Source organism: Pteropus medius, unplaced genomic scaffold (genome assembly GCF_902729225.1).
Source record: "Pteropus medius unplaced genomic scaffold, Ma_sr-lr_union100, whole genome shotgun sequence".
In the NCBI taxonomy this organism is placed as follows: domain Eukaryota; kingdom Metazoa; phylum Chordata; class Mammalia; order Chiroptera; family Pteropodidae; genus Pteropus; species Pteropus medius.
Genome location: NW_024354500.1, coordinates 6,932,771 through 6,944,847, shown reverse-complemented (window position 1 = coordinate 6,944,847; position 12,077 = coordinate 6,932,771). Strand labels below are relative to the sequence as shown.

The 12,077-nt window shown below is 31.5% G+C and overlaps 1 protein-coding gene across 5 annotated transcripts in view; it reads right to left on the bottom strand.

The window, feature by feature from the left end:
* The window catches only part of MAP3K7 (mitogen-activated protein kinase kinase kinase 7), a 61,072-nt gene that overhangs the window by 11,567 nt on the left and 37,428 nt on the right, over positions 1-12,077 (bottom strand). For all 5 annotated transcript variants that reach the window (XM_039853286.1, XM_039853287.1, XM_039853285.1 and 2 more), the window contains one exon: positions 9,360-9,424. In XM_039853286.1, coding sequence (XP_039709220.1) covers positions 9,360-9,424 — 65 coding nt within the window. The remainder of the gene's footprint in view (positions 1-9,359; positions 9,425-12,077) is intronic.

Sequence of the window (12,077 nt, the reverse complement as noted above, 5' to 3'; positions counted from 1 at the left end):
AGCATAAAATAAGAGAAAAAATTTATCAGTAACCATAATAAATATAAATGGATTACACCCTCAAGTTAAGATATTTAAAAAATTAAACTGGCAGGCTTGGATTAATGCTTTTTGTAAGAGACATATCTAATCCACGGAGATAGAGAAAATAGAAGAGAGAGAAAAATGATAACCAGGCAAAAACCATACCAAATAAAGTTATATAGCCATATTAATACTAGAGAGAATATATTTTAGAGCAAAAATAAATTATTAGAGAAAAGAGATATAAGTGATTCAATTCAGCATATAACAATTAAAAATGTATATGCTGTACCTATATAAACCTTCCAAACATATAAAGCAATAAAACTATATGGAGAAAGGGACATATTTACAATCATAGTGAGATGTTTTAATAATCTTCTGTAAATGATATATAAAAGCAGTCCAAAAAATCAAAACATGTACATAGTAAAACCTGAATTCCATAAAAAGCAAGCTTGATCTATGATATTGAATCTTATGCCAAAATGGAGAATTAACATTTTATTAAGTACCCATGGAACATTTATATAAACTGATCATGTACTAAGTTATAAAACAAATCTCAAGAAAGTTAAGAAAAAATTCATTATCATATAAACACTATCTTTTTGTATTGATTCAAAATTAACCTTAAAAACCGCCTATGTTTAGACATTTAAACACTTCTAATAACTCAAAGAAAATAATAATCTAATAATAATAATAAAAAAATAATAAAGAAAATAATAATCTAATTCATCACCTTAACAGGTTAAAGGAGAAAAACCTCAACAGATGCAAAATGGAAATCAGCAAATATATAAACTGAATTTTAACTTGAATCATGCTAAAGTGGGGTACAACTAAAGAAGCAATTAGAGAAAAATATTTAATTCCAAATGTTTATATGAAAAAAATCAGAAGCGATGATAATTTACAAGCAAAGGATTTAACTTACATAGATAGAAAAAGAACTAAGGTTTAAGATTGTCAAAAGAAACACAGTAAAAACATGAGCATACTATAAACATTTTGAGGTTAGTAAATGAAAAAAACTTATTAGAGTGACACAGACAAATTCCTCCTCCCCAAAATTAATAAATTACCAAAATTTCTATTCATTATAGGAAATACCAAGCCCAGAGGGTTTTACAGATGAGTTCTACCAAACAATTAATAAAATGACATTTTCCATCTTCAAGAAATTAGTCTATAAAAACAAGAAACACTTCTTGACTCATATTGTGAAGGCAGTAAAACCTGACTAATGGACAAGAAAAACTATTAGCTAATTTCATTTACAAAAATAAATGCGAAAATCAAAAGTCCTAAAAATTATATTAACAAATAGAATCTGGCAGTGTAGAAGCAATAAAAATAATTTAAAAGGTTGAGGTTATCCCACAGATGCAAAGATCACTTGACATTAAGAATTCTATTAATCTAATTCATCACCTTAACAGGTTAAAGGAGAAAAATCTCAACAGATGCATAATAAGCACTGGACAAAATTTAACATCCATTTATGAAACATACATTTAAAAACCTAAATTTCATTAAGAAGAGACTTTCTTAACCAGGTAAAAGGTATAAAAAGTCTAGAAACATGATATACAATAAAAAATGCATTGTGGCTGGTGGGAGGATGACGAGGCCATAGGTGAGGAAACACAGAGGGAGTCACAGGAATTGATCATGTTCCATTTCCTAAGTAGGGTGGTGTGTTCATAAGTGTTCGTTTTATTATCAGCTTTCATAGCTTATGTTATGTAGTACATGTATTCTAGTCTATGTATTTATATTTCATGTACTAAAAACTCTCAAGGACATATAAGCTAAAATGGATTTCATAAAGATTTTTTTAAAATCATCTTTTAAGTGTTACTAAACACCTAATAGGAGACTCAAAAAATATGGAGTTATATAAAGTAAAACATAAAAAATATATAAATTCATAAAGAATCTTATGTCCAGTTTCAATGTGTGAATACAAAAACACTCAAAGACTGTAAAAATGAGATCAATACAGTAGTATAAACCACCTTGAGTAGAAATTAGCAGATGTGAGTTCTAATTATGGTATAATGTCTGATTTAGTTTACTTCAAGGAGTCTCGCTTTATCTGGAGAGGGCTTGAGGCTGGGTTAAGGATGTGATGACTTAGTGTTCCATCCAGGGCTAAAATTCTCTGATATTAAGCTTTGAAAACATACAATGGATTTAGGATACTAAATTGTGAAAGGCACTTTTATTACAATTTCCTTAATCAAACCATAAAAGAATTTCAAAGAAAAGAAAAACTGATGTAATATTACTTTCATCTAGGGTACCTATTGAAATTGCTTCAGAAATTTCAAAGCTTTTCTATACCATAAACAGTTCAAAACTCTGTATCAGACTAGCTGCCACACTTATAAAGGAGCCCTGTGTATCACAATACTCATTCTGTTCTTCTCTCCTCCTTGCTAATTCCTCTCCATCCTGTAAGGACCAGCTCAGGTTACCTTCAATATTATGTCCTTATTCTTGTTACATCCCAGTGTTTTGCATACAAAGCCAGAACTTGTGTTTGAGGATGAGGAGAGCCTAGCAGTGTGCAGAACTCAAAACGTTCACTTATTGGTTGTTACTGGATCAGTTCTGAAATTTTCACCCTGGCATTCCTGACCCTCTATTGGCAGGTTTACCTTACCTATTCTGATTGTCTCTCCTCTGACAATTCCTTCTGCCCTTGTTTTTCACCCTGATTTTAATATTGATCCTATGCTCATTCAAAGGTATAGTGCAAAGAACATGTATGAAACTGAACTATATAAAACTGCCATTTTTATAGGTCAAAAACAGTCAAATATCAGCAAATTCACATGATTTAGTCTAATACTTTAGAGATCTGAGTTTACATCTCAATTTTGCCATTTACAGCTGTGTGAACTTGAACAAATAACTCGGCCTGAATCTTAGGCTCCTTATCTATCAGTTATGGATGAGAAGAAGTAGCAATAGTTAAGTCAGGGTTTGGAGATAGTACAACTCAGGGTTTGAGTAGACTTGTAGCACTTGACAATTCCTTCTCTAGGTCAAAATCACAGTTCTTTCATAAAAATATATTCGGTGACTAAACCCTATCAAAAAGACATTTTATCTGAATCTTGTCTGTATTTATACTCCATTTCTTCATAAACTTCAACTTGAGCCAGAAATACTTTATATTACATTCAAAGTTTGTGACTTCACAAAAGCATTATAATCTCCTAAGGGCAGAGATCATATGTACTTTGTATTATACTCCCCAGGATTTAGAAAACTGCTGAATATACAATAACCACATAATAAATACTCATTGAATATAAAGATAATAATATAAGCTGTTGGCACTTAGAAATAAGACTGGTGCTAAAGCTTATTTATCTTTTGTATATAAGAATAAGAACACACATTAAAGAGAACCAGTGATGAAATGTGTAACTCTTACTTTTAGCATGCTGTTAGCCTTGGTAAAACAAGTACATATATTATGACATTACTGAGTCCTTTTAACCTCTTTGACTGGAGGCGAGTCTTGTGATATAAAAAGAGTACACTCATTTGACCATAGTTATAATTTCTATTGTAAAACAAGAACAATTTTTCTTCAAAGTGCTAGCAGAAGAGGGTTTCACAGTCAACTTAATTTTATATTAATATTTTTACATTAACAATTTAAGAGGAGAAATAAATGTGATATGTAAGACTCAATATCAGTTATGAGAAATTAAATAAGACAGTACAAGTAATAATTAAGTTTACAAAATATAAGAATTTGTAGAGTTAAAAAAAGCCACGAAACATTTGGCATATTAAAACAAATAATCCTATTGGGACCTCCTAGGCATTACAGTATTCTTTAAATTTATATCTTTCCCAAGAGAATCCTCTGCTACTTATTTATTTTATTTCACCTTCTATTTTCCAAGAAACTCTTAGATATTACTTCGTGTGCATACTCACTTGTTCTAATTGAGATTTCCTATAGCTATAAAACTAAGAAATAAGACTAATTTTTAGGTCAAGTTTCAAAACCAGTCTTTCTTTAAAGCTATAAGCTCTAATGAGCTACATTTTAATCCATAAATTAACTAAATAAGTCTTCATATTTCAAGGAATAATATGTTAACATGGTTGTATAAAAAAACTAAAGAAATATTTAAAAAATAAGCCATTTACTGTACTTTTTGAATACTTGAAAAATAACAGTCATAAATAAGAGAAATAGGTAAAATCTGACAATTTAAAAAAATCTAGTTTGTGGGTTAAGTTTATGTTACTGCTTACAACCTACTATGGAAAAAGTCTTATTTTATATTAGCTATTTAAAAAAAAAAAAAGGCAAAATTCTGATGGCCATAAACGCTCTCAAACTATTAACTCTTTTGGTTGCTCCTTCAAGACATGTACAAATACTTTATTCTATGTTTGTATAAACTGCAAAGTTTAAGAGATACAGAGAAACTTGACTTACCACAAGGATTAGATATGAAAGTGGTTACAAGAATACAGAAATGCCACATAGCAATTTAAGGCAGCAAATGAACACTAAGCCAAATTTAAACTGCAGAGGCAAATTAGCATCAGTAGACACAAATGAGAATTGGACTTGGACCAGAACTTTATCTCTATACTTATAAAAAGAAATTGGGAGTTATTTTATAGTCAAAAATAAAGCTTTGCTTCTTTTTATGTCTCACCTGAAGGACTGGGAAAATATTTTCATAAGGCAAGAATTTATGGCCAGTGCTACTTTTTAGACTGACATTTTAAAGCTATTTAAAACTCTCAGAAATCTTAGTTGCTAAAATTATACAAGCATAAAACACGGAGATTAGATGTTGATTTAAATATTCTTGCTGAAGTAACGTCTGATTATAAATATTAAAAAAATTGGTATCAGTTGGTAATGTGTGTTTACAAGGGTATTTCCTTCATCACAACAGTCACAGATAATTCAATTAAATTTATACATGACGGGGTGTATTGAAAACATTCTTTCTAATCTGAAGGTACAGGCTCAATCTAATTCTGGCTTTGCTATTGTTCATTACAAGGAAATTTTAGAATTTTATTATTCTTATATTGTCTTTTATTTCTCCAATAGAAAGGTATACTATGAACCAGGAATTATTTACAATTATTATGTAAGCTTCTGATTTGGAACTTTGATTATTATTTACACTAAAGAAGGTGCAGACTGAGGATGGACAAAAGTAGTAGTATAATAAATGATATACCTGAAATAACAACTATGTATGATAATATATCTCTGGATATGTGATAAAAGGCCTTTAAGGCAAATACTTTCTATGATCCTTGACAGAAACTTCTGATACAGAAAGAATAGAATGCCAAAAGATTTTCTTTCTTTCCAAGTGCTATTTCTGTTTTACTTTTGGATAGTAATTCACTATTATGATAGCGAGGAAGTGGTAAGAACTCTGGGAGGCACACTATGGGGAGGCAGGCACACAACATGTGTGTCAGGTACTTTCACGTTATATGAACCCTTATGAGTGGGTGTTATGGTCCCCACTGGCAGATAAAGTAGCTGAAGTTCTGGGAAATTAAGGAACTTGCCCAAAGTCACACATCTGACTAGTAACAGCAGTTTATAAACTCCATATAAAAATACAGTATGTCTCGTTCTCTAAATAATCATAATTGCATCATTTTGAAGTTGTAAGTTTCATTGGCTTAGGCTCCCTCTAAAAGAAATCGTGAAAACAGATATTGGATATAATTTCAGAGGGAGTATATAGGCATATGTGAGGATGTATAATTTTAGTGAAACACAGAAAGGCTCACTCAGATGTATAAAAAATAAATCTGTGCAGTGATCTGTAGAAATTATTAAGGTAGGTTAGCTTTGCTCAACAATGATACAGCTAAAATTCATCATCACTGAAAACTATTTAAATAATTAATGACAATGCAGACTATCAGAAGGCAAAACACTTGAAATTGAAGAGATCTAGGATTATGTTAGCATGAATTATTCAAATTTATATGTAAGATGGAATGATAAGGAGTGTAGAGTTTGTGTGCTTTGGAATCAGATCTGGATTCAAATAGCAATTACTGATGGTGTCAGGCTGGTAAGAGACTTAGGTTTCTCTAACCCTCTATTCGCAAAGTGAGGAAAATAAACAATACCAAATTTATACGGTTAAGATTAAATAACTTATATTAAAGGCATGACTGACACAAATTTGGTACACAATAAATAAATGGCACCTGTTATTACTATAGTTCTTTAACTGATCTGGGCATAAATCTGTTCTGCCCAAATAAGCTCCTTGGGCACTGGGCCTTTTTGGTAGTCAATGCCCCCCAGGTAAAACCCACCAGGAACACATGTATAGTGGGATGAGTTGGGTTTAATTTTAGTTGAAGTGAAGCAGAATGCTCACCATGGAACATTGTGGGGTGTCTCAGTAAGAGGGTTTTAGAAAGAGCTCATTACAGGATTTGGGATTTTGCTTTGTGATTTGGGGGAGGCCCCAAGGAAGGTGGGGTTCATTCTAGATTGGCTATTGTCGGAGAACAGGAGCAATTCTACAGGCAGGGCAGACCAGAGTGAGGATAAAGCTGCAATTGGTAAAGCAGCAGTAGTCACTCACATTAACTAGGAGAGGGTAATGTCTGACATTTTGCGGGTAGCACAGTGACCTTGTTTTTGTCTGTGCTTAGACAATATTATAAAATGGTCTTATTTTGTCTCATCTTATCTTGGGCTCGACATAACCTCTACTGGTGTTCTGAGAAACTGTTTACATTCTAAGGATGCTGAGTTCCTCGGCAGATCAGTTCTTGGACATCAGGGGCTGCTTTTTAATTTTTCATATCTTTTCAAAGTATCTAGGAGGCCAGATGCATTATGTATGCTCAGTAAGCTTCCTGAATTAATTAATTTCCAAGTGAGTAGTACATTGTTAGTTTATACAAATACTTTGGCAACTATTTTTAATTAAGAAGCTTGCTTTATTCAATATTTCTCTCAAAAGAAATGGCAGTATAAAAACAATCAATCAGTCTTGAACTAATTTTAATAAAGTACAAACTCTGGTCAGTTCACTTTCCTCTATTAGATGTAATGTTAAAACTTTATTAGTAAGTTCTCTCTCTTCCTATAATAATTATACTAGGTGGGCAAATTCTTTTCTTCTTCATATTCTTTAGCAATCTCCATGGCCAAAACAAATGAACAAACAAAAAATCCCTACACATATGTTTACTCATGACTTAGCCAGACTTTAAAAAGTACTATACTTTCAATATTGAAAGTCCATATTGTGCGTACTTTTCTTTTTCAAATAATATTATTTTCATGAGTAATATAAAATACTTAATGGTCAATTATTATAACATTTTCAGAGAAAAATGTTTTCATAGTATATTAGGATTCCTGTTTGTCATTTGCATCCCAAACTGGATATTAGGCATTTTAAGTTTCTAATACTTGAATAATTGAAAGAGTGAATCAATTTTAAAAACTAGTTACATAGTGGCTATGTATCACCTATTTTAGCACATTATTTTACTGCCATATCAAACTCCCTTTCACTCCAAATCTTTTGGAGTAAGTTCATGACAATTCATGCAAATGACTGTCCTACAACCACAGACTGCCTCAGTTCAGTGGTTTACTACCTGAACGTACTGTATATGAAAAGGTTAATAATAATAATCTCAAGTAACACAAAAATTGTGAGGAAATAAGTAAGACTTGGTATGCTGAGGTCAGTCCTGAATTATAGAAATGCCTTTATCAGAGTACAGAGAAAAGTACTCGCACTAGCAGATGCTCCTGGATTGTCTTAGGGCAAGCTTCTCATTCCCAGTCAACAGGAGAACACTTGGCTAGAGTTTCTCATAACTGGAACATCAATGGCAATGGTAAACAGAGTTAAAAAGGCTGAGCTCATCAAGCCTCTAAGGAATCGAAGCAAATACCAGATATTAAACAATCTGTTACTAAACGCCCTATCAATACTTTAAATATTTGAAGGGGAGAAAAGCGGGAAACTTCATTCAAAAGTTTTGGGGTCTCATAAACAGATATCTTGAAAAAGCTGCTATTAAATAAATGAAATCAAGATTTACAGTCACTTACTATCATAAAATATATAATAAATTAATGTGTATGGAATATATGTGTATATAAGCGTATGTATAGGCACTATGCGAAATAAAAATATTTTCACATATAAATAAAGATCAAGGATATCTATCACTTAAATATCTCAAGTGGTTTTTGCTAGTTGATAGCTAAATAGGCTTTCAAATTTTTAAGGACTACAAAGATAATAAAACATCTTTCTAGAATAAAAATACTAATACATTTTAGAATAAATTATGTCACATTGTTTATAATATATAATCCTATAATTTTACATGAATATAGACCAAAATGTTTTATTACTTCAGATGCATGCTGTGCTCATAAAATTTATTTCTGCACAACTGGAAACGTATAACAAAAACACTTCATAGTTCTCATTTATTTTAAGAATATGATATAAATTTTGTGGGTCAAGTGTGTCAATCTGAATAAGACAGGAAAAAACAATGACTGAGCTGCAATTTTATATACTTGGTTGGTTAAAATTCTGTATTAGTCAATAATGGCTTAAATTATAGCACTGTCTGGGTCATCTACAAAGAAGTAGTAATAAAGAGTTAAGGGGAGTTTAGAAGACCATCCAGAAACATAAAGATGAAGAATGAAAATCTTAATAACTGGGATAGAGGCCTTTCTAGAGTTTATCCATCTGCTTAGTAAATAGTCTTAAGGATATTTCATAAAAATATAAATCCAGCGAATATGACAAATTAAAAGATGTTAAGAGTCCCTCAGGTATGTGAGTGTCTTATGTGATCCTAGAGGAGTGACATAATAGTGGGAAAATAGTTAATGATTCTTTTTAGAGGACGATAAAAACAAACTTAAATTACAAAACTGAGTACTTTCTTATTACAGCATATATAAAAACCACATAACATGCACAAAGCACTATTGAATCAATCAAGCTTTCATAAATTATCCTTCAAGTTAAATTAATAATGGCATCTAGACTTTCTTTTTTCTCTAGTACTTAAGGTTCAAATGCCAATGAACTTCTCTATCACAATTTGAGGTCAACTCATAAAACTAATTTTTGCACTGTGTATATATTATGTGAATATAATATAATATAATATAATATAATATAATATAATATAATATAATATAATAAATATAATATAATATATATAATGGTTAATTCTTGATTTCTGCCCATTATTATCCTTCGAAGACTGATACTTCGAATGTTAAGTCTTACCTGACCAGGTTCTGTTCCAGTAACAGTCAAGTCTTGGATGGATCTACGTCTTGGCTGTCCGTTGCCTTTTAAAAATAAAAAAAAAGTGTAATACTGAAATCTATTCAGCAGACAATAAGGATGTAACTGCTACAGGAGGAAGTTGGAATTTCTTGCTCCTTGGATCTACACAAAATGTCTGTGAGAAAAAGAGTAAGTTGATTATATATATATATATATAAAAAAAAAAAGAGTGAGAGAAAAAGATGTAAGGAAAGGAAGAGAAACAGCTGCAGTGTTTTAATTCAAAAGTTGCCGGCCTACAACCAAGTATGTACCAACACAATAACCACTCCTACCACACGAATAGCTGCTGAACTCTTTTCCACCATCTTCTGTCATGTATTTAAATAGATGAATGCTTGGGGGATGGGGCTGATGATGGCATCTATTTCAAGCGCCTTACGTTACAGCTTCTACAGCAAGACAGCTAGCAGGTTGTAAGGCATGAATGACTTTAACAGCAGTGCCTTTATTCATTTCAGGGCCTAAAAGGATGCTTAGGCTTAAATATATGAAACCCAGTCACACTTAATTCCATTAGTTTTTGTCAGAATCAAGTAATTTATTAGTTGTGAACAACTCAAATTTCCTACTGGAGATGAATGATTCTCATTCTCTTCTCAAATATACAGCTTGTTTAAATAGGCTGTTGTGCTAACCCGGCTTTAGGCACTCTGTTAATAATTTAATTTAATAAATCAGTCTATGAAAGAATTCTACAAATCGGGCTTTCAGCAAAAGAGAATGAATTAAGCAACAGCTTCACTCAGCACTTTTATTTCGGAATAGGGCTGTTCAAACAGTATCTCCTAGAGGAGAGAGAGATCAGCTGTCTAAAAAACACCAAAATATTATGAGTAACAGCTGACACAATACTCAAAATTCTTTAGACTTTGAAAGCTATATTATGTAATTTCTTAACTACTGGGCAGCCCTCAGAAGATATACTCTAATAGTTATAGCCTGATTAGCAGATGAAATTCATTCTTAAAATTTATATCTCCATAACCCAAAGTATCTTATTTTAAACCAATGAGTAATATAATTTGGCATCTTAATCCATGTGACCCCACTTTTATTTTGCATATAAACTAAAAGGACCTTATAATAATGTTTAATGTAATAATGTGTAGTAAATACAAAAACTCAAATTTACAGCCATCCTCAAAAGTGTAAGATATCATCACTGATCCTTTCTATTTCAAACTAAGTTTTAAAATTCTTTGTATAATCGTAACTCAAATTTACTTCAAATTTCATTTTATTTCAAGCTCCAACTTTTGATTACAAACTAACATAACAAACTGCACATTTATTGAATTAGGCACACTAAGATACTTCTGTGAAAACTTTTAATTATCCCTGTTTCCTGAGTACAAAAAGGATCCCCACACCACCATGACTAATAAGCAATTTTAGGCATTTTCATTCAACACGATCATTCTAAAATTAGCTTAGATGAGACAGGCTTTTAAAAGTGTCTGGAATTCTCTTTTCAGATAAGCAACATTTGTGAAACTGGGGAACCACCCTGCACATGTTTAAAAATCGTTACATCACCAATGCAATAACAAAAACAAACTGAAATCTAGGTGGGGGTAACAGGAAAGGGAAGTCAAAGCTTTTAAGTAAGTAGGGTAAAGAAAAGCTGACAGTTAACAAATGCCATAAAAAGAGAAATCTTTAAGCTAGAGCATGAGTCAAAGCAAGCAATAAAAAGCAATGCATTTTAATTAGCATAACCATGGCAGAAACCATCTGGCAAATAGTTCAGACAAAGCAAAAAAGGATCACAATCAACAAATACTTGTTGCTCCAATATTAAGTTTTAGGTCAATTTAGAAATATGAATGTAAAAAAATCAAACTCCTATTATTGCAAATGAAAATTACTGAGTGTGTTCTTAGTAAATTTAGATTCATTCTGAATTTTTTGCAACTAAATACTAATTTAGAAACTGATTTTACATTTTTTCATGGTTCTTTGATATGTGCATACCTATGTTTCACATGGTAGTATAAATGAAAAAAGTAGAAAAGAAGGGCAATATGATATCAAGATGCCTGATCAAGGAATCTGAAATCTGAAAATGATGTCCTTAGTATTCCATCTACTCTGTAACGAAATCTGGAACTTTAGTGACTTATGATAGAGAACAAATAATATTTTTAAACATAACTTTTGTAAATAAGAGCAATAAAAGGAATACTCTATATCCTTAGGCCACCCTACCCTTCACCCTCCGCCCCTCCAAAAAAAGGGTGGTTGGAATAGCAGCTGAGAGGTCAATTTAGCTGTTTCTACGATGTCACAAAAATAGAATCCATCTCTTGAAAAAGCTGTTCTCTTAAGCAGTGTTTTAAGATATCCTGAGCTAGTATTTAAATGACATGAGAATCCCTCCAGAGACTGGCTTAGGTCTCAGTCATTTCTTCAGTTTTTTTTTTTTATTGGTTTAAGTAATTGCATAGTTTTCCTTACCTTAACTACTCTAATTTTTCTATTTTCCAAACTTCCCGAAGACTCTCTTCATGCAACAGTCAACACTATATTTTCTTGGAGATATCTCTTAATTTTTAAGATATTAAAAATTCTGAGATCCATAAGTTTTAAATATTAAAAATTATGAGAAAACTATTCTTAGTGTGTAAAATACACAAGATTTAAAAATTTGTA